The sequence below is a fragment of the Phocoena phocoena genome, chromosome 10 (assembly GCF_963924675.1).
Source record: "Phocoena phocoena chromosome 10, mPhoPho1.1, whole genome shotgun sequence".
Taxonomy (NCBI): domain Eukaryota; kingdom Metazoa; phylum Chordata; class Mammalia; order Artiodactyla; family Phocoenidae; genus Phocoena; species Phocoena phocoena.
Genome location: NC_089228.1, coordinates 323,417 through 345,956, shown reverse-complemented (window position 1 = coordinate 345,956; position 22,540 = coordinate 323,417). Strand labels below are relative to the sequence as shown.

The window sequence follows — 22,540 nt, the reverse complement described above, 5'->3', positions numbered from 1 at the left end:
TCTGGGCACCTGGCTGAGCGTGGCTTGACCGGTGCTCCCACTGGTGTGCACAGGTGTGATGGCAACAGTGACAATGTCAGGACAGCTGACTCACCGCACCTGCCACGTGGTCCACGCCCTTCAGACATGACAGCTGAATCCCGTACGCCCATCCTCCCCCATCGTCCCGGTGAGAGCGCAAGGCCCAGAAAGGCTAAGTGACTTGCCCGACGCTGCCCAGCGAGTCCATGGCGGCGCTGGGCAAGTGTGGGCAAGCCACAGCAGGGGTGGCCGCTGCCAGCAGGGTCCCGCCCAAGTGCCCAGGGCTCTGCTTGCTTCTCTGTGGGACAGGAAACTTGGCCGCGCTGATTTCACAACAGACGGAACCCTGGCTCACATTTCCCCATCTTTGAAACTGACTGCAGTTATCCCTGCAGTTGTGAAACTTCTTGGGTGTCTGTCCTGTAAGGTACATGCCACTCCCTGGCCCCAAGGCCTCTTCCTTCCTCCTCTGCGGTCCAGGATGCCTGTGCATCTGCCCGTGGACCCTGAGCCCCGGCCCCCGCCCTCCACGGCCCTCACCATCTGCACGGCCTTGCGGAGGTCGCAGTCAGCAAAGATGATGAGGGGAGACTTCCCGCCCAGCTCCAGGGAGACCTTCTTCACGTTGCTCAGGGCACAGCTGAAGGGAACAGAGAGTTGGCTAGCTGGGTCCCCGGAGCCCGGGACGCAGGGTGGCGGGGGGAGAGCCAGGGGAGGGATGAGGGCAGCTCCAGAGCACGCTTCACTCAAAAGGACGGCGCAGGGTCCGGGCTGGGGGAAGCCCTGTGTGACCCAGGCCGCGCCTTCCCCCGTCACTCTCCCCTCGTCCCCCCGCTTCCCCCAGCTCCCTGCCGCCTTCCTAGCCCAGCACCCCAGCCCAGCCCTGCCCCAGGCCTTGCTCCCACGGGCACCCCTGCACCCCTCCCCTTGCAGACGATCCTCCAGGTCAGCCTTGCTGTCTTCAGGCCTGACCCCAAGAGGAGGCCACGCAGAGCCACTCTGACGGGCACCCGTGTGGTGCCCATTCAAGAAGGGGCACATGGCCCCCACCTCAGGGCTGAGGGGTACAGAGAGGCCTGTGGGAGCCAGGGCAGGGGCAGGGCTGCAGCTTTAATCCCCATGGAGATGCCCCGCCACAGCTGGACCGTCCCGGGAGGTCCCATGCGTGACCCTCGGAGCACAGCAGTCACAGCGGTCAGGTGTCCTCAGAGAAAGGGCTTGGAGACCCCGCAGGTCAGACGGCTCAGCAGCCCCAGCTCCTCTCCCTTTGCACCTGTCACTCAAAGTGCAGACGTGTGCCCAGACCTCACCCCAGAAAGTCAGCTGCACTGGCGGGGGCGTTCAGGCACCCTGCGAGGCCTGGGGCAGCCAGAGCTGCAGCTGCTGCCCTGGGGTCCGGCCCCATCGACCTCTCCAAGCTCGTCAGCAGCCTGGACCAGAGCCACTGACACGGCAACTTCCTTCACGGGACCGGGGGAAACAGGCCACGTCGTGTCATAAATCAGCGACACGACCCAGCGGGTTTGAGGCTGACGTCCAGGCACTAAGCCAGGAGCGGGCCCTCGGCCAGCGCTGGTCATCAGGAGGGCAAACGCCCCCCATACCAGCTGCAGGACACGGTAATTTTTGTTTACTGGCCACGTTAAAAGCAAGCTCAAAAGAATCCAGTGAAATTACTTCTATTTAAGCCCACTAACAATAATATCATTCCAACTGGTAACCTGTACAGAAACTGTCGCGATGCTCTACTCTGCACTAAGTCTCCGAGATCCGTGTCCCCCGCGCTCACGGCTCCGCCCCCAGCAGCCACGCTTGCTCGGGGCCCTGGATCGCAGCGAAGCCCCAGCCCCTCGCTGGTCCCACCCCGCTGCACCGGCCTGACCGAGGGCTCGTCTCTCACGGAACCAGGGTCTGCAGCGGCCCCACCCTGTGACGGCCACAGGCTCGGGCTCACGCACAGCACTGTCCGCCTCACACGCGGGACCAGAGGCCATCGGCCCCGCAGTGCCGGCCCCTCCACTCACTCCAACCGCCTACCTTTTCATGATACGCTTTCCCACCTCGGTGGAGCCCGTGAACGCGATTTTCCGCACGTCGGGGTGGTCCGAGAGTCTCTGGCCGACCACTGAGCCTGGGGGACGAGTGGGCGGGGGATAAGGATGGCCACGGTGCCAGGGCGAGGCAGGGGTCCGGCCACCCTCCTCCAGCCCGTCCTCCCATGGCCAGAGCTCGGGGCCCACGTGCCAGGGCCTCGGCACCCCCGGGCTCACTGCGCCTTGGTCCCTGGTGTGGGCAGAACTGTGTCTCCCCAAATTCACAGGCTGTAGTCCTGACCCCTGACCTCAGATGTGACTGTACTGGACGCAGAGTCTTTAAAGGGGTGACTGAATTAAATGAGGCCATTAGGGTGGCCTTAAACCAATACGAGCCGTGTCCTTATGAGGAGACAAGGACACACAGAGACACAGATGACCATGTGGGGACGCAGAGAGAAGGGTGAAAGCCCCCAGCCAGTACACATTACCCCTCCTGTGGGGATGCCTGGACTCCTGGCCGCCCCACACTCCACGACCCCCCACGCCATGCCAGGCCTGCAGGGACCCTCCCCAACGTGGCCAGCGCCTGCTGACCCTCCTGGACCTGCAGGGACCCTCCCCAACGTGGCCAGCGCCTGCTGACCCTCCTGGACCTGCAGGGACCCTCCCCAACGTGGCCAGCGCCTACTGACCCTCCTGGACCTGCAGGGACCCTCCCCAACGTGGCCAGCGCCTACTGACCCTCCTGGACCTGCAGGGACCCTCCCCAACGTGGCCAGCGCCTACTGACCCTCCTGGACCTGCAGGGACCCTCCCCAACGTGGCCAGCGCCTGCTGACCCTCCTGGACCTGCAGGGACCCTCCCCAACGTGGCCAGCGCCTGCTGACCCTCCTGGACCTGCAGGGACCCTCCCCAACGTGGCCAGCGCCTACTGAGCCTCCCGGGCTGCTGTGCAATGAGACCTCAGGGTCACCTCTGTGCAGACTTGACGCAAGGCCCCTGCTGACGTCTCCTCCTCTGCTACTCCACTCTCGCTTCCCTGACTGCCCTTCCTCCACCTCCTTGCGCCCCACTTCCCTCCACTCTTACAACACCCAGTGCCTCTGGCTGCACTCTGGGCCCCCTTCTCTTCTCCATTCACGGTCTCCTCAGTCATCTCACCCCAGCTCACCTCTTCAAATGCCATCTGCAGGCTCACCATCCTCTAAATCTCTATCTCATGCCCAGCTTCCCTGCATCCAGACCCATCTATCACTCCTCGGCCTGCTCGGCACCTCCACTTGGATGCCTTACAGCCTCTCAAACTCAGCATGTTTGAAACTGAACTCCTCCGCTTCCCCAGACGTGCTTCTCCCCCATGTTCTCCATTTCAGTCAGCAACCTCTCTGTGCAGCCAGCCATTCAAGCCAACAGTCAGTCCCCACACCTGCCCTCCCCCAACCCTCCACTAATCAGCCGGTCCTGGGGCTCCTCCACCCCACCCAGTCCCCCCATCGCCATTGTGCACCTGTCTCCACGCCTGCAGAACTGCCTGTGCCCAGCGGCACCAGTGAAGGTCTGGTTTGGAAGGTTTGGAGTAGGACACTTGCATTCTCTCTAAACAGTTAAGGCTCCATAAGTGATTTTTTTTTTTTTTTTGCGGAACGCGGGCCTCTCACTGTTGGGGCCTCTCACTGTTGGGGCCTCTCCCGTTGCGGAGCACAGGCTCTGGACGTGCAGGCTCAGCGGTCATGGCTCACGGGCCCAGCTGCTCCGCGGCATGTGGGATCCTCCCAGACCGGGGCACGAACCCGTGTCCCCTGCATCGGCAGGTGGACTCTCAACCACTGTGCCACCCGGGAAGCCCCTCCAAAAGTGATTCTGATGCGAATTTCATTCCCCCACCAATGTTTTGAAAAATCACTGCCTTGGGGGGAAAATATTTGCAAAAGATGTATCTGATAATGGATTATTACCCAAGACATGCAAATAACTCAACAATAAGGAAACAACCTAATTAAAAAACGGGCAAAATATCTGAAAAGACACCTCACCAAAGAAGATATTCATATGGCAAATGAGCACATGGGAAGATGCTCAACATCATATGTTATCAGGAAAATTTAAATTAAAACAACAACGAGACTCCCCTACCCATCCACAGAACAGCCAAAACCCAGAACCTTAACAAAATGCCGGCAGCGATGTGGAGCCATGGGAACTCTCGTCATCGCGAGAACGGGGTAGCCATTTTGGGCGGTTCCTTACAAAACTAAACACACTATTACCATATGATCTGGCAATCGTGCTCCTTGGTGTTTACCCGCAGGAGTAAAAAACTTACGTCTACATAAAACCCTGCATAGGGGGTTGGATACAGACATGCACAGGAAAAATGCCATGGAAGGTCAATTTATTCATAACTGCCAAAACTTGGAAGCAACCAAGACGTCCTTCAGTAGCTGATGGATAAACTGTGGTCCTTCCAGACAGTGGAATGTTATTCAGCTCTAAAAAGGAATGAGCCATCAAGCCAGCGAAAGACACGAAGGAAGCTTAAATGCATGTTACTAAGTGAAAGAAGCCAATCTGAAAAAGCTACACACTGTACGATGATGACCAAATGATATTCTGGACAAGCCAAAACTCTAGAGGCGCTTAATAGCTCAGTGGTTGCCAGGGGTTGCAGGGGAGGGAGAAATGAATGGGATTTTTCCTGGTCCACAGAGGATTCTTAGGGCAGTGAATCCATTCCATCTGATACCACAATGTTGGGTAAATGTTGTTTTACACTCGTCACAGAATGTACAACAGCAAGAGTGAATTTTCATGTCAACTATGGACTTTGGGTGATGAAGACATGCCAGTGTAGGTTTGTCAACTGTAACACATGTGGGACATTATGAGGGAGACAGGGCATGTATGGGAATCTCTATACTTTCCATTCGATTCCTCTGTGAACCTAAAACTGCTCTGAAAAATAAAGTCTATTGAATAATAATAATATCACTGTTTTAGGCTATCCAAGAAATATTTATAAGAAGGTATCATATACTAGGTCACAAAGAAATTCTCCATTTTAGAAAGTAGAATTTTTACAGGCTATTATGGGTTGGATTGTGTCCCACCCAATTTCATATGTTGACATCCTAATACCCAGTACCACAGAATGTAATTTTATTCGGGAATAAGGTAGGTTGTTGTTGGGACAATGGTGTCCTTATAAAAGGGGAAACTTGGATACAGACATGCACAGGAAAAATGCCATGTAAAGGTCAAGTCCCAGGTCAGGGTGATGCTCTACAAGCTGGAAGAGGCAAGGAAAGGTCGTCCCCCAGAGCCGTTAGAGGGGGCACAGAACTGCCAACACCTGGATCTCGGATTTCTAGCCTCCAGAACTGTGAGACGATACATCCCTGTTGTTTAAGCCCCCTGGCTTGGGGTACTTTGTTATGGCAGCCCTAGAAAACTAATATACAGGCTGAATTCTCTAATTATGACACAGTAAAGCTAGAAATATCAGAACAGAATTTTAGGGGGAAAAAGCTGAAAAAAAATCTCTTTTTACTTAGCGGGTCAGAGAGGATACCAAAATTACAATGACATATTTTTTAAGAATAATAAAAACATAAACACAATGTATTCAAAAGGTATGAGGTGAGGGGCTTCCCTGGTGGCGCAGTGGTTGAGAGTCCGCCTGCCGACGCAGGGGACACGGGTTCGTGCCCCGGTCCGGGAAGATCCCACATCCCGCGGAGCGGCTGGGCCCGTGAGCCATGGACGCTGAGCCTGTGCGTCCGGAGCCTGTGCTCCGCAACGGGAGAGGCCACAACAGGGAGAGGCCCGCGTACCGCAAAAAAAAAAAAAGGTATGAGGTGAGAGTCACCACCAAAGGCCAGTATGAGGAGCCCTATCGACAACTTCTCAGGCAAACAACCAAAACTGGTGAAAATCATTAAAAAACAACAATTTAAAGTCTCTGTAAATTTTCCTAAGGGCAGAGAGCAAGTGAAGAGACATTTATTCAGGAGAGTCTGTGGCACCTGAGCCGTGAACCACTCTCCCCTCTCCTCCAGCCTAAGCAGGTGTGGTCAGGAATGCAGTCCAGGGATGCGGCACCTCTCCAGGAGGGGAGGCCGGCAGTGGTTCTCATCTCCTCCAACCCTGAGTTTCAGAGGCCAAATTCTTTGTGAGTATGGCTCCCACCTGCCCTTCTTGTAAGGTGACAGCTCTTTCCCAGGTGTGGCAGGCTGAGTCTCCCAGGACCTCTTCCACCTGCCCCCAGCTCCTGCAGGGGGCCCAGCGCCTGAGGCCGTGGCTCAGAGATTTTGGCCGGGGAAGAGGTTTTCTATAAAAACAGAGAGCTCCAAACCACTCCCCAGAGGAACTGACTTTATTTGAAACTGTATGAGGAAGTTCAATCCTAAGGACATTCTCAAAAACACTGGAGATTTTGGAGGTGAACAATTAAGAGGAGGCTGGTAGCTCTATGGCAGCAATAAGATAGACCACAGGTCATTTAGTTTACCAGAGAGAACCAGGGAAGAGCCCTCTGAGTAAGAACAAACCTCAAGGGCTGAGCAAAGAGACAGGAATTTAACCAGATGAGACCAGTGGAGCAGTTTATGCCCCAGGGTACTGTTGAAAACAATAGAGCAGCCAGCTTGCAGTGAGTGGAGCTGAGCAGCTGGTGTGATAACGACTGAGGCAGTCAGAGGAGCAGACGGGGAGAGGGAGAGGCCCCTGTACACCAGCTGCCACTGGGCGACTGCACAGCCCACAGCTGTGCTCTCTGGGGGGGCGACCTCACTGGCTGCACGCTGCAGGGCAAGGAAACTTCTCTGAAACTGTCCAGCAAGTCACTAAACAAACAAGAAAATGGTGAACACAAGCTCTGGAGAGGGGACAGGGGACAAGTACCCAGAGTTGGTATAATGTGTTACCTAAAATATCTACGTTTTAACAAAAAAATTATGAGGCATGCAAAGAAACTACAGAATGTGACCCATCACAGGCAAAAAGAGCAGGCAAAATAAACTGACATTGAGAGGACCCAGATGTCACACTTAACAAAGACTTCAGGGCAGCGGTTATAAAGACGTTCAGGCCTTCCCTGGTGGCGCAGTGGTTGAGAGTCCACCTGCCGATGCAGGGCACACGGGTTCGTGCCCCGGTCTGGGAGGATCCCACGTGCCACGGAGCGGCTGGGCCCGTGAGCCATGGCCACTGAGCCTGTGCGTCTGGAGCCTGTGCTCCGCAACGGGAGAGGCCACAACAGTGAGAGGCCCGTGTACCGCAAAAAAAAACCAAAAAACAAAAAAGACGTTCAAAGAACTGAACAAAACCACATCTAAAGGCAGCTGCAATACGATGTCTCATCAAACAGAGAATATCAAGAAAGAACAAATAAAAAAAGAACCAGGAGCTAAAAAGTACAACCGAAATAAAAACTCAGTAAAGGAGCTCAACAGTAGGTTTGAACTGGCAGAAGAAAGAGTCAGTAAACTTGAAGACTAATGGAGATAATGCAATCTAAAGAATAGCGAGAAGGGACTTCCCTGGTGGCGCAGTGGTTGAGAGTCCGCCTGCCGATGCAGGGGACACGGGTTCGAGCCCCGGTCCGGGAAGATCCCACATGCCGCAGAGCAACTAAGCCCATGCGCCACAACTACTGGGCCTGCGCTCTAGAGCCGGCGAAGCCACAACTACTGAAGCCTGTGCGCCTAGAGCCTGTACTCTGCAACAAGAGAAGCCACCACAATGAGAAGCCCACGCACCGCAACGAAGAGTAGCCCCCACTTACAGCAACTAGAGAAAGCCCGTGGGCAGCAACGAAGACCCAATGCAGCCAAAAATATATAAATAAATAAATTTATTTAAAAAAAAAGAATAGCGAGAAAAAGAATGAAGAAGAGTTAAGAGAGCCTCATAGAAAAGTGGTACAGCAGTAACAACATCAATATACTCATAATGGAAGTGCCAGAAGGCCTGCAGAAAGAGAAAACCACAGAAAAAAGCATTAGAATGAATAATGGCTAGAAACTTCCCAAATCTGATGAAAGACATTACTCTATGCATCCATGAAGCGGAATGAATTCCACATCCAATAACCACAAAGAGAACCACACCCAGATGTATCATAGTAAAAATGCTGGAAAACAAGGACAGGGGAAACTTTGAAAGCAGCAAGAGAAAACTGACTTGTACATAAGAGAACTATAAGACCCACAGCTGACTCATCAGAGCAGCAGAGGCCAGAGGGCAGTGGGATGATACAAGCAAAGTGCTGACAGCACAGCTACCTTTCAAAAAATCAAGGCAAAATAAAACATGTCCAGATAAACAAAATAGTAGAAAATTTGTTGCTAGTAGACCCACCTATGAAAAATAAGGAAGACAAGTGACCTAGACGGTCATTCACATCCGTAGAAAAAAACAAAGGACACCGGTAAACGTGATTATATAATTATAGAAGACAGGGTAAATGCATATTTTCTTTCCTTTCTTAACTGATAATTCCCAAGTTGTGTAGTTTATTCCAGAGCACACACACATGTACAGAAAATGGAAAACATCTGGGGAGGCGTTTGAACGGTAAACCATTCCAGGTGCAGCTCTTCCCCCGCCCCCCCAGGGCAGCATCCTCCACCTCCAGGCAGGCCTCCCCACCGCTGCCCCGCCCACCAGGGCACACCACATAGCAGGCCCTGTTTTGACCAAATGCACCTCATGCCCCCCGACCACGGCCCTTACCAGATCCTGGCAGGACGTTGATCACGCCCTTGGGAATGCCAGCCTTCAAGGTCAGCTCTGCAAACTTCAAGGCTGTGAGTGGGGTCACCTGAGGAGGCAGGACAGGAGGGAAGTGGGCTCCGCTGTCCCCTGCTGGCGGCCGTCCCCTGCTCTCGACACCCCACAAGCCAGCAGCCGCTCCTCTTCTGGAGGAAAAGGGGTAACTTTTCCTCCCCTGGTTCGGTGGTCCACACCCCACCCACTGCTGGGCCTCAGGCTGAGAGGTGCATCTGTGGGTGCTCAGAGCTTGTGGGGGCTGGGTGAGTGGGGCCTTCCAGGGACAATTGCTGTGACCTCTCAGCATCCCCCCACGCTAAAGGGGGAGGTTAAGGGTCACCTCAGGGATTAGTAAGCAGATGTACGCAAATTACTGGGAAATTTGTTATGTTAAAATGCCTGAGGAGTGCCTAACTCAGGGTGAATACTATGCTGGGAAATTTGTTATGCATGTTAAAATGCCTGAGGAGTGCCTAACTCAGGGTCAATACTATAAGCCAGTATCATTTTGCTGGTTTTTACTATGTTAATACCCTTGAGACCAAATCGCCCCAGAGGAGCTGAGAGACCCCCTGGGCCCACCACCCCAGCATCTGACCTTCAGCTCCTAACTAAACCCTCCAAAGTGCAGATGAGGGTTCGAGGCTCGTGGGGTGACCTCACCGCAGGGCATCCTGCTCGGGCCCCTCAGCCTGCATGAGGGACCCCGTCACATGGCTTCTCTGAGAGGGGCCTGGGCGGCGGACACACAGAAGCTTCCCCAGGATGTCTGGGCCCTGAAGCACCAGCTTTAACAGCAGACACCCAGGGCTTGGAGCCCGGATCCTGGTTCCCGGGGCCACACAAGGGGGCTGAGCCGGCGTCTGTGAAAGACCGCCGACCACTCATCAAGCAGCTACACGCGCAGCCCGGCTAGCCTGACTCGGCCCCGTGGCCCAAACAACACCAGATCCGCCCAAGGCCGCCTCTGTCCCGTGCGCCAGCCCACGAAGGCCACCCTCACCCGCAGAGCCCTCCTCCTTGCCCGTCACCCCTCAGAGGTGCCACCCGCCCTCCAAGGCCTCAGGCCCCGCCAGGACGTGCCCGCACCCACCTGGGCAGGCTTGATCACCACTGTGTTCCCCGCAGCCAGGCAGGCGGCCATCTTCCAGGACAGCATCATCAAGGGGTAGTTCCAGGGGATGACAATGCCACAGACCCTGTTGGACAAGGGAAGCAGGCCTTCATCTCTCCGCTCGGCCTGGGTCCCGCGTGGACCTGCCGCTGCCGCCGCTCCACTCCAGGGCCAGGCTCCTGATGCAGCACCAATGGCCCTGCAGAGGGACTGCTGACACCTGCCTTCCCAGGCCCTGATGGGGCAGTATGTCCAGTCTGGCAGTAGCCCCTCTTCCCAGCAGGGTGTGATGGCAGGGGACACTGCACAGCTTCTGATGGGACGCAGTCTAGGGACACAGTTGGGTACAGGCAGCACCAGGAGAAGGGGAGGTGACAGCAGGCAGCAGGCACAGGTGGAAACAGGCAGGGGATGGGACACAGGGGTCACAGGGGTGGCTGGGGGCACGCGGGAGAGAGTCAGGGGTCATATGTGTGGACCAGGAGGATGTGAGAGAGGGTCAAGGGTCCCACAGGTGGTTGTGGATGAGGGTCCTCCTGGGCATTAGGCCAGGGTCAGTGCCAAGGAGACAAGAAGGACGCAGTCAGTCCGGGGACCTGACCAAGCCTGCCTGCTATGCACTGAGAGATTGTGTCCAGGGTCAGTGCTTCCCCTTTGTCCCAGAGAAGCCTCTGGCTGGGCAGTGTCTCCATGGAGGGAGCCCCTACGTCCTAGGAGACCTACTGATGACACCTGTGCTCCCAGGAGGCATGTGGCCCTGCCTCCTCTTGAGCCTGTAGAACCCGGTGATGGCAGCTCCTCCCTGTGGGTCAGACAGTTAGATGAGCTTGTCCACACGGAGCCCCGTGCAGACCAAGTGACTGCTGTTTCATCATCGTCACTGCCATCTTCTTCATTGTCTTCACCATCGTCTTCATCACCATCTTCACCGTCATCTTCTTCACCATCATCACCATGCTCTTCATCACCATCTTCTTCACCATCGTCACCAGCATCTTCACCATCGTCTTTATCACCATCGTCTTCATCACCATCATCACCATCTTCACCATCGTCTTCATCACCATCGTCTTCATCACCTCCACCATCTTCACCATCGTCTTCATCACCATCATCACCATCGTCTACATCACCATCGTCTTCATCACCTCCACCATCTTCACCATCGTCTTCATCACCATCATCACCATCTTCACTGTCATCTTCTTCACCATCATCACCACGCTCTTCATCACCATCTTCTTCACCATCGTCACATTCATCACCATCTTCTTCATTGTCATCGTCTTCACCGCCATTACCACCATCCTCTTCATCGTCATCACCTCCATCATCATCAGAGAATGTTTCCCCAAACAATGACGGCTCAGCTGACCCGGCAGTGGGAAGAGCACACGCAGAGGCCGAGGGCATGACGGGTCGCTGACGAGCCACAGGGTTCGTGGGCCGGGAGAGCGGGAGTGCAGTGGGGCCCCACACACCTTCCTGGGAGTGGTGGGGTGTGCTGAGGGGTTAGGAGAGCCGGTCCTCACCCCACATACACCCAGCACACCCAGAGGGACAAGGCAGCGGAGGGAGCAGGGTGAGAGCCCCCAGGGAAGCGGGAGAGGTCACCGAGGAGGAGGAGGCTGAGGCTCCAGAGAAGAAAACGCAGCACAGACTTCCTGCCCTTGACTGAATCATGCCCTCACATCCCGGTGCTGAGGACTTAACTCCAGTGCCCCAGGTGTCACCTGATTTGGAAACAGGGTCATCCCAGGTGTAATTAGTTAAGATGGAGTCTCACCGGATTAGGGTGGGCGCCTAACCCCACGTGACCGCCGTCCTTATGAACGGACAGCCCTGCGAAAACAGAGCCACAGAGGGAGAGGGCCGTGTGGGCGCGAGGGCAGAGCCCAGGAGCACCAAGGTGGCCTCCATCACCAGAAGCCAGTGAGGCAGCCTCAGAAGGAGCCAACTCTACCGACACATAGCTTGGGACCCCAGGGCCCCAGACCGTGAGATGACCGAAGTCCGCGGCGCGAGCCTTACAGGCTGTGGTGCTTGGTTACGAAGCTCCGACAAAGCCCCCCACTCACCAGTACAGGGAAGGCCTCCCCACTGACTCGCCCGGCCAGCCAGGCACCCGGGCAGGGTCAGCGTCCTGTTCAGTCCGACGGGATGGGCAACCTGTGCGGGGGCTGAGGCTCAGGGACCTTGCAGACTCACGTGACTGGCCCCTGCACCTAAGGGGTCTCTGAGCAGGGTCCTGGCTCCACACTCCTGACACCTCGGCTGGGTAGCTCTTTGCTGGGGGGGTGGTTTCTGCGGCCCCCGTGTCCTGACCCCACGCTCTCCCCCGGCGCTGAGCCCCTCCCGGCGGCGTCTGCACCCACGTGCTGAGCCCTTAGCTCTGCCACATGCCGTCTCCTAGGGTGCCCGTCCCCGTCCTGCGTTAGCGAGTCCCCACACTGAGCCTCGCGGGCGAGACGCCAGGTCTCAGCGGTCACTGCCGGGTGGCCTCGGCCGAGGCAGGCCTGCTGCCCCCACGGGCCTTTGGACATCGGATGGTAAGATGGGGCCCCTCGCTGCGAGTTTAAAATCCCTCCCACACCTAGTCTTTCCATGTTGACTGGACGTCTGTCCTCCTTGTGCCGCGGGCTGGTCTCGCTGAGGGTTCCTGTCCCCGCTGCTGTGTAGGGATTCCTTGTCCTTAAGTACACCGGTATTACACTCTTCAGATAAAATTTAGGGGCGTGCCCTCTCTTCCCCCCATGACCCTGACTGACGGAGAGTTACTATAGGGATTAAACACAATTATGGTCTCAAAGTCGTTAATTAGTGCCTGGCAGGGAACAGGGGCCGTGGAGGCGAAAGCTGTTTTCACCCTGAGGACAGGAATTTTCACTGGTTTTTCTTTGTTGCATCTCCCGCCCTTGCCGTGTCTGGGAGGTAGTGGCTGGCAAATAAACGGCTGTCTGATAAATACACAGAGAGGGGACATCTGAGCCCCCCGTGCAGTCCTAAAAAGTGCCCGGCGCGTGACTCACCCGATGGGCTCCTTCCGGGTCATGGTCAGGTTCCGGTTGGGTCTGGCCTGGTTGATGGGGATGGTGGCACCCTGGAAGAAGCAGCAGCATCACCGGGAGGGCCTCTGGCCCCTCCCCCCTTCCCCTGTGGGCAGCCAGCCTGCGCCTGGGACCCAGGGACGGACAGGGGCTGTGTCCCGATGCCCCCGCTTGTGCAGGACAGGACAGCTGAGGGGTCCAGAGCCGGGTGGAGCGGGCAGCCACAGGGGGTGAGGTGCTGGGCCTGGTCTCAGACGGGAAGCAGGTCCTGCACGGGGTCGGCCTCTGGGGCAGGGAAGGGCCAAGGTGGGGGCCCGTTGCCTCTGGGGGCCTGTGATGCAGGGGCTACCGGGGAGCAGGCACCGGGCAGACCCCCTCCCTCGAGCTCACGCCTGCACTCGGACGGGGCGAGCGCCCAGACTCAGCAGAGACACCGAGAACCCCACGGCCGTGGGTCTCCCTGGAAGGGCTCAGCCACCACTGCCTGCGGCAGGAAAACCTCCACTAATGGCCCCCAAGTGAGGCCCTGACCCCTGGAACCTGGTGAGCTGCCCGTACGATGACACAGTATGACAGAGTTGGCCTTAGGATGGGGAGGTGGTGCAGGTGGGCCAAGCATAAGCACAGGAACCTCGGGGAGGGCAGGTGGCTCTCCTCTAGCCTCTGCTGAGTGGCAGCAGAGTCAGAGGGGTGGGGTGTGGAGGGCTGGGCGAGGACCAGGGAGAGGCCTGCAGGAGCCCCGGCCGCAGCCCTGCCCCCGGGCGCCGCTAACGCCCGGTCCTCCCCGGAGGCGCCGGCAAGGCCCAGCCCAGTGACACCCCGACACCGACCCTCGAGACCCTGGCACAGAACCCAGCCCAGCCCGACCCGCTTCCCACCTGCAGAACCGGGAGCGAATAACCGGCGTTTTCTTAAGGCCACAAAGCTGTGGCGGGTTGTGGAGCGGCCGTGAGAGCGCTGTGCCGCCCTCGGGGGCCCTGCCGGCCCGGACGCCCGTGGGAGCCCCACCTGGATCTTGTCGCACCAGCCGGCGAAGTAGCGGAAGGTCTGGATGGACATGCCCACGTGGGTCTTCAGCGCCAGCGTGTAGACGGCCCCCGCGTCCAGGGCCTCGATGGTGGCCAGCTCCTCCTGCTGCTGCTCCAAGAGGTCGGCCAGCCTGCGCGGGGCGGGCAGGGCGCGGGGCTCAGGCCTGGCACGGCCTCGCCTGCCCTTCCGGGGCCCCTCCTCAGGAGCCGGGCGCCCCGCCAGCACCACCTCACTCAGGTGCCGGTCTCAGCGTCCTCATCTGTGAGATGGGACAGCGGCGTGTCCTCGGCTGGAGGGGCGTGCGCATGGTGCCCCGTCCCCTCCTCTCCTCTCTCTCTTCCTTCCTGGGATATCAATGGATCCACTGCTTCCTAATTACACCTCCTGCCTCTGCGAGAAGACGCCTTGTCCGGGGACAGCACGCCGGTGTCGAGCAGCAACCACTCCCCGCGGCTGTACCAGGGATGAGGGACGGAGCATCTGCACAGCCTCCTCCAGACTGAGCCCACGTCCAGCCGCCCTCAGTGGTCCCTGTGCCCCCGCCGTCACACCCCACAGCGTCCTGCCAGCACCCTCCCGCTCCCGCCGCCCTTCAAACTCTCCGGCCTGCACAGACATGTGCTGGGACAGGCGTTCCAGACTGCCTGCCTCTCCCGCGAGCACAGAGACAGCTGGCCTCCCTGACCTCCCGCTCCTGCTGGGTGCACGGCCCGCACACAGCGTGGGGCTGGCGAGTGGGACTGGGGACTGAGCAGAAGGGCCCATCGTCACCGCACAAACAGGGACGCACCAGGTCACTCTCCGGGTACGAGAGCAAAGGTAAGTCACATTTTGAGAAAAATTATAGACCAAACAGTGGAGATACCGTGTTGTTGGCGTTACAAGGACAAGGGTTCCATCAGCTACGAGGACAGAAGGCCAAAGACATAAATCCGTGTTAAAGTCAGCATGAGGTGGCCTGTGTGTGTCGGCCCCTAGGTTGTCGTGTCTCCCGTCTTTTAAGGTGTTCGCAGCCTGAGACACCTTAGCTCAAAAGCCCGCCAGCGCCAACTTTTACACAGCCGGCTATTTTACACATAGCCCAATGTGCACATTTTTAGCCATTGGTCAGTGGATGCGTCCCCCAGGAACCGCACACGACAGCTGTCACCACTGGTGAGACGGGCTGTGCAGTTACAGCCACGGGCCTTCCCAGTCCTCTGACGCAGAGACCCTGGCGTGCGTGCTGCTGGGCAACTTTGCCCGGACACGGGAGCCCCCCTCAGGTCCCTCTCCCCCCCGGAGCGCCCCTGTTCCGCCACTACAGCCTCGGGGGACCTCCCGCTGCGGGGTGCCGCCCGATGAAGCCTGCGGTGTGTTGCTGGCTCTCGTGGCCGCGTCTTCTTCCTTGGTCAGCCCCCAATCCCTCCATCCGCCACACCTGTGCAAAATGCCACGTGCGTATGATGTGGCCGTGTCACGAGTCCCTCAGTCATTGTCACCTGAGCTGCTTGGGAGGCTGGGGGGCAGCTTGGGTGAGGGTGCCTTCTACCTGCCAGAGCCTGCTCCCTGCACAGCACCAGCTCGGGGAAGAATGGGCAGGCAGCACTGGCCTCCTGAAGGTCTGTGGGGTGGGCACCGGGAGGGGCAGATGCTGAGGTGCCAGGCGGCTCAGACCCCCTTCCCCGGCCCCTGACCACGGCAGCCCGGGCCACCACCAGACTCTGGGCCGTGGACCCAAGGAAGTGTGCGAGCACAGGGCAGCAGCTTTCCACGGACGCCCACCCGCTCGGCAGGGTCCATTCCGGCAGCTGGGTACACGGCTCCCCGGCTCCTGGGGGCATCTGGTGGCTTTCTCTGACTCTCCCCCTGGACCCTTCTGCCCAGCTTCTCCCATAACTGCATGGTGTCTTGCTCCTGTGATGCATCCATGGGGGTCCCAGTTCCCTCCATGGACCAGGGAAATCCTGTCTCTTCCCTCTGCCGGGACTGGGAGAGGACTGGGTCACCAGGAGCTGTAGAGCCCTGAGGGATCTGTCTACGCAGCTGCTCGGGGCACCTCCTCCAAGGTCCTTGTGGCCAGTAGGGCTATTGCAACACGTACCACCACAGGGCAGCAGAGGGTCTCGGGGGAGGGACGTGGCCTAGCTCAGGGCAGTCCACCAGGGTCCCTGCTCTGCCAGGGTTCACAGCTCTGCCAGATCCCTGGGGCCTCAGATCTCCAGCCAATGCCTTCCTATAACCGATGGCTCCTGAGATACGGCAGGCTGGGCACGCCCTTGCCCGCCCCAAAGCCACCATCTCCATTCTGTTTTGCAAACCACTCTGGCCCCTCTCTCTGGCTGCCTGTGTGGCAGCTGCCCCGGCATTTCTGGCCTTCGGAGTGGACACAAAAGGTCTTTGGACAGCAAGGCTACGGCGGGGGCCCTCCCGCCCCGCGACAACGTGGGAGCTGCAGTGCAAACTGGCCCCAGCTCGGCTCTGCAGGACCCAGAGAGAAAAACGGGTTCCTGAGGCCGGCTCAGCAGGCTCCCCGACACGGCTCGGTGCACCCGCCAGCAGCCCCCTTCTGGAAACACCACCCCGCCTCCTGGGGCACCTGATCCTCCCCAGTGGGGCCGCCTGGCTCGAGGAGGGCGGGCAGCAGCTCTCCTCCGCGCCTCACCCCCACCCGGGTCATGAGCCGGAGCATCCCGACCCTTCCCTGGACTTCCGACGGGGCCGAGGGTTTAACAGAAGGGGAACGCGAGACAGAAGATTCTGGCAGCGGGAGCCAGGCCCGGCCCGGCCCGCCCCCCAGCTCCTAGGAGCCCCGCCCCACCCCGCCCCCCACCACCCCGGGCTCCTGGGAGACCCGCCCCCCCTCCCCCCGACCGGCTCCTGGGAGCCCCGCCCGGCAAGGAAGCAGTGCCCTGTGGGCCGGCCCAGGAGCAGCTATTAGCCTCACTCGGTGCCCCGTCTCTGCCCACACTGTTCCCTCCACCCGGGCACCTCCCCCAGGCCCCCGCCTGAGACAGTGCCTCCTGCCTCTCAAGCTACTTCCTCTGAGAAGCCTCCCCTGGGCCTCAGGCCGTGGTCACACTGCCCTTCCGGGACCGCGTCCTCACGGGAGGACGTGAGCGCCAGCCGCGGCCTGAGAGGAAGGCCCGGGACAGGAAGGTGGGTGCGGGCAAGGTCCCACCTGTACAGGAGGCGGCCCCGGTCCCGCGCGCTGATCTTCCCCCACAGCCCGTGCTCAAAGGCGTCCTTCGCAGCAGCCACGGCCTTGTCCACGTCGCTGACCTGGGCCAGGGACACCTGGCAGATGACCTGTGGTGGAGTGGAGCCCTGAAGCACTGCCTGGCCACCTGGGCGGCCGCAGAGGCGAAGGTCGGCAGACAGGAGGGCATGGGCAGGGTCTGCATGACGAGGGGAGATGGGGCCTGCAGAAGGGGCCGTGTTCCTACGTCCCGAGGGCCTTCCCTCTACTCTCCCACTGACCCGAAACAGGGTGGCGGACTCAGGCTGCAGCCATAAGGCCGAGGGTCAGCCCAGCGTTTGCAAACCGAGAGCAGAGACCCATAAATTTAGTGAGGCGCAGGCGGGAGGTTTGCTCCTGAAGTGACATAAGCCAGCCCAACGCCCCTGCATTCCATGTCCCGAGGGTGCCCACCTCCCGACAGCACAGGCCCCCATACCTCCCGCCACGTGGATGGGGTGGGAGGGCGGAGGCCAGCGCCTCCTCGCTGGTCACCGCAGGTAGGCTGTGCCCTCCCTGCCCACGGCCCCGGCGCCAGGCATCCACACAGCCTCCTGCCCGGGCTTCCCAAAACTGGCCCCGAGGCTGTGGTGGCAGCACCTGACTTTCCTGCCTGAGGGCACCTGTCCGGGTCCACACAACCTGCCCATCACTTTCTTAAACTCCCCTCAGAGGACCATTCTGAGGCCCTGTCTTCTGCGGTGCGTGTCTGTAGGAAGGTGTGTGTGAGCGTGCACGAAAGTGACAGCGCCATACGTGTGCACCGAGCAGGACAGCTACAGCCAGGGCGTCTTGACAAACCCGGGATGCGAGGCGGCCCTCCCGACGCTGGGGTTATTCTTGAGGTGTGGAGGGGAGGGAATGGCCTCCGTTTCCTCCTTGGGAGGGCTTAACTCTGCTGCAGACCCTCCAGAGTCCTCCCGCGTCCCCATCACCCTCCCCACCGCATCTCCCTCTACGCTGTTCCTGTAGGAAGGGCTGGAGGCTGACTGCAGTGTTTTCTCTCCCCAGCAGAGGCCCCCAGTCGGGTCCCAGAGGCCCCCAGACTGGGGAGGGGGAGTAGATGGGAGAGGGGGCATCGGGGGCCTGTGCGGGGCAAGGGGGTGCTGGGCCTGCACTCACACTTCCGTCTGTCGGGTTGATGGTCTCATAGGTCTTGGCGCCCTCAGCGTCCACAAATGCGCCTCCGATGAAGAGCTGGTGGGGCATTCGGAGGGTCAGCTTGTTCACGGTCTTTTCCACCTGGGGACGAAGGGCCACAGGCCGGAGCTGCAGTGTGGATTCTTCGCGAAGGGGCATCCTTGATGGGCACGACCCCACCAGAGACACAGGGACCACTCACCCTGCCCCCCCCCAATACACAAGCAAGGGCCCGGGCTACTCGGTCTCCTCATCGGATCCAGCCCTGCTGCCCAGGGAGCGGTTGTGTGGGCAGAGGTGGCAGCTGAGTGGTAAGCAGAGATGGAGGGCCAGACTCCGCAGCTAGACTGCCTGGCTGGAGCCCCGGCTCTGCCGCTGACCTTGGGCTGGTTGCGTGGCCTCCACACACAGGAAGTGCCAGCGGGCAGACAGCACTTGCGGCCCCCAGACGTGATGCGGCCCCCGCTCACTGCCCCTCGGGCCTGCAATCCCACGATGAACGCGGAGCCTCCGGGATGCCGCCCCTCCTTCCGCAGTCATTTGTCCACAGCCCTAAGGCCAGCCTGGTGTCCACCCCGGTCACCCATACTTTCTTCATCAGCCCTTGTTCCAAAGCACCAGCCAGACAAACTATCACAAAGCTAATTCCCATAGGAGTTGGTAGTCTACCGAGATACCCCAGGGATGGTTTTTCCACAGTTCTTTAAAAATTACAGGGCTTCCCTGGTGGCGCAGTGGTTGCGAGTCCGCCTGCCGATGCGGGGGACGCGGGTTCATGCCCCGGTCGGGGAGGATCCCGCATGCCGCGGAGCGGCTGGGCCCGTGGGCCATGGCCGCTGAGCCTGCGCATCCGGAGCCTGTGCTCCGCAGCGGGAGAGGCCACAGCGGTGAGAGGCCCGCGTACAGCATGAAAAAAAAAAAAAAAAAAAAAAAAATTACATCTGCACTTAGTTACTTCCTCATACTTCATATATACAAGTTGAATGTAGAGGATCATTTGTTTTCCTTATTGGGAGAACATTCCCAATCCCTTTCTCTCTCTCTCTCTCTCTCTCTCTCTCTCTCTCTCTCTCGTTTCAACCAATGGAATTTCACATAGGTGACTGGTTGCACAGGTGGTAGAAGAGCTGAGAAGCCACGAGTCAAGCCAGAGGTCGACACCAGCAGGAAGCCGCTGCCATTGCTGGGAGGTGGTGGAGCCAGGACCAGGGGTGAGGGTCACCCGGGGGCACAGGGTGAGCTGGCAGGGCTGGAAGCCACGCCAGGAAACCCACCAAAGGAGAAAGGGGGTGGAGAGAGAAGAACACTGTCAAAGTCTCTCCTTAATACCCTGTCTCCTGTCTTGGGACCGAACCTGTCCCCTATGCTGAGTCTTGGACAACAATTTCCTCTGTTGAGTTTGTCCTGCCGCCTGGCATCTTTAGGCTATTTGGAATTACCAAGGGAAGCTCGGGTCACTAAAGCTTCTGGACATCCAGGCTTCCCCCAAGTGTCACTGTGGATCCACAGGTATGGGTGCCTGAGGGGTGTGCAGGCCGGGCCCACGTGGTGGGCCCAGGACTCACGTGGTCGATGACACCCAGGCCGGGCCCGCATGGGGGGCCCAGGACTCACGTGGTCGATGACGCACTGGCTCTCCTTGTTGTCCCCTCGCATCTTTCTCACTAGCAGCTGCATGAAGTCCCCGAAGGTGGTTGCCATGTAGATGTCTTCATTTTCTAACTCCAGGCCGTCACACAGCTCCTTCACTTCCTCAACCAGTCTGGAGGGAAGATGGAAAAGCGAGGGCCTGGAGGAGGCCTGGCAGACCTGCCTGGTTCTAGCGGCAGAGGTGGTGGCTCATCTCAGCCCCCGAGGCGTGGGTGTCAGTCTACAGTTAGGGTTAAAAGCCCAGTCCGTGGATTCAGAGGCTCTGGTTTCAAGTTCTGGCTCCAGCACTTATGAATTTGTGACCTCGGGCAAGTGACCAATTGCTCTGAGCCTAGTTTCTTTGCCTGTAAAATTGGACCAATCATGGCTCCTCTACTATTTCCTGATGAGTAAATGAGACAATCCACGTGGTAATAATTAACAGAAGATTAATAATAATCATTGAAAGACAGTGTGAAAAGAATGAAAAGACAAGCCACAGATTGGGAGAAAATATTTCCAACTCACATACCTGATCAAAGACTCGGCTTCAGAATACGTAAATAATTCTTAAAATCAATTCTAAGAAAAAAACCCAAGTGAAAATAGGCAAAAGACTGACCAGATGCTTCACCAAGGCAGAAATATGGATGGCAAACAAGCATATGAAAAGATGCTCCACGTCGCTCGTCCACAGGAAATGCGAACCAACCACAACGAGACGGCTCCGTACTTACCAGCATCTCTGAACTTAAAGCCACTGGTTAACACCAACCAGTGGTGAGGCTGCACAGCACCCGAACCCCCGCCCCCTGCTGGTGGGATTGTAAAACGGTACTTTGGCAGCCACGTTGCAAGCACTTTGGCAGTCCCCTAAAAATTAAACATATACTTCCCAACGCTTTTAGGTATTTACCGAAGAGGAATAAAAGCCCCTTTATAGACACAAAATGGCAGAGCAAGAAGCTCCAAAAACCCGTCCCTCCACCTAAGCAACTATTGAACAGACAGGAATTGTCTGAACCAAATGCTTTGGAATTCTCGAGTCTCGGCGACACTTGCAGCTTCCAGGGAAGAACGTGGCGAAGAGCTGGGGTGTGGCAGGAACTTCCAGACTTTCCACCCCCGGGGCAGGAGGCAGCAGTGGCAGCAGGTCACTCCTGCAGTGGCCTCCTGGAGGCGGGGGTTGGGGGGGCAATGAGGTCCTCGTCCTCCACACATCTGGGTCGTGGGTTCCAAGTGCTGGGGCTGCTTTTGATCGCTGAGGGGCTGGCCCAAAGGACGGCCAATCTCATACACGCTTTGCATAGTGTGTAGGACCCCAGGGATAACAAGAGAAGCTTCAATGATTACACACAACAAGGTATACACACCATGCAAAGAAAAGTTTGGAAAAGTCACAAATGGATGGCTCCAACCCTCAACAAGCAAGATTTAACAACCTCCCCGGAGTGAGAGAATCAGATTCTCAGAACTGACACAGCAGCACTACACGCAAAATGTCCAGTTTGAGCAAAACGTCGCAAAACATACGAAGAAACAGGCCCATTTACAGGAAAAAAGAAACCATCCCTAGGGATTATTACCAAAGACGTTAAATCAACCATCTTAAATGTGTTCAGTGACTTAAAGGAAACTAGGAAAATGATTATGAAAAAAATGAGAATATCAAGAAAGAGATAGAAATTATAATAATAAGCCAAACAAATTCTCAAGCTGACACATACAATAACTGAAATGAAACACTCACTAGAGGCTTCAAGAGCACATCTGAACAAGCAGAAGAAAAGGTCGTGAACCTGAAATTATCCAGTATGAGGAGTAGAAGGAAAAACGAATGAATACGAATGAAAATGAAAATGAGCCTCAGGGACCAGTGGAACATCACCAGGTCACACTCATCATACCAGGTCCAGAGAAGAGAGAGAACAGGACAGAAAAAACATTTGAAGAAATAATGCCCCCAAAGTTCCCAGATCTGAGGAAACACATGAATATACACGTTCGAGAAGCTCAATGAACTCCAAGCGGGATAAACTCAAAGAGAAGCACACCAAGACACGTGACAGTCAGCCCACTGAGACCCAAAGACAAGGATGGAATTTGGAAAGCAGCAAGAGAGAAGCTAATCACACACAAAGGATCCTCAATAAAATGAAAACCTGATTCCCCCCCAAAACCCATGAAAGCCAGAAGGCAGTGGGATGGCATATTTAAAGTCCTGAAAGGAAAAAAGTGTCAACCAAGAGTTCCATATGCATCAAAACTATCTTTCAAGAATGAAGGAGAAATTAAGACGTTTCCAGATAAACAAAAGCTGAGGGAGTTCATTGCTAGTAAACGTGCCCTAAAGGGAGTCTTTCAGGCTGAGGTGAAAGGACATTAAACAGTAACTCAAAGCCATAAGGAAAAGTAAAGAGCACTAGCAAAGGGAACTACGTAGGTAAATAGGAACGCCAGTATTACTGTACTTTTGGTATGGTTCACAGCTTCTCCCCTTTCATTACGTTACGTAATAGGCAAATACATAAAACAAAC

General features: G+C 57.3%; 1 protein-coding gene across 2 annotated transcripts in view; it reads right to left on the bottom strand.

Moving 5' to 3' along the window:
* The window catches only part of ALDH1L1 (aldehyde dehydrogenase 1 family member L1), a 46,413-nt gene that overhangs the window by 5,464 nt on the left and 18,409 nt on the right, over nt 1-22,540 (bottom strand). For both annotated transcript variants that reach the window (XM_065885725.1, XM_065885726.1), the window contains 9 exons: nt 19,988-20,135; nt 18,356-18,475; nt 17,177-17,304; nt 13,996-14,146; nt 12,970-13,040; nt 9,920-10,025; nt 8,791-8,878; nt 2,059-2,152; nt 562-661 (listed from right to left, as the gene is read on the bottom strand). In XM_065885725.1, the coding sequence (XP_065741797.1) occupies nt 562-661; nt 2,059-2,152; nt 8,791-8,878; nt 9,920-10,025; nt 12,970-13,040; nt 13,996-14,146; nt 17,177-17,304; nt 18,356-18,475; nt 19,988-20,135 (1,006 nt within the window). The remainder of the gene's footprint in view (nt 1-561; nt 662-2,058; nt 2,153-8,790; nt 8,879-9,919; nt 10,026-12,969; nt 13,041-13,995; nt 14,147-17,176; nt 17,305-18,355; nt 18,476-19,987; nt 20,136-22,540) is intronic.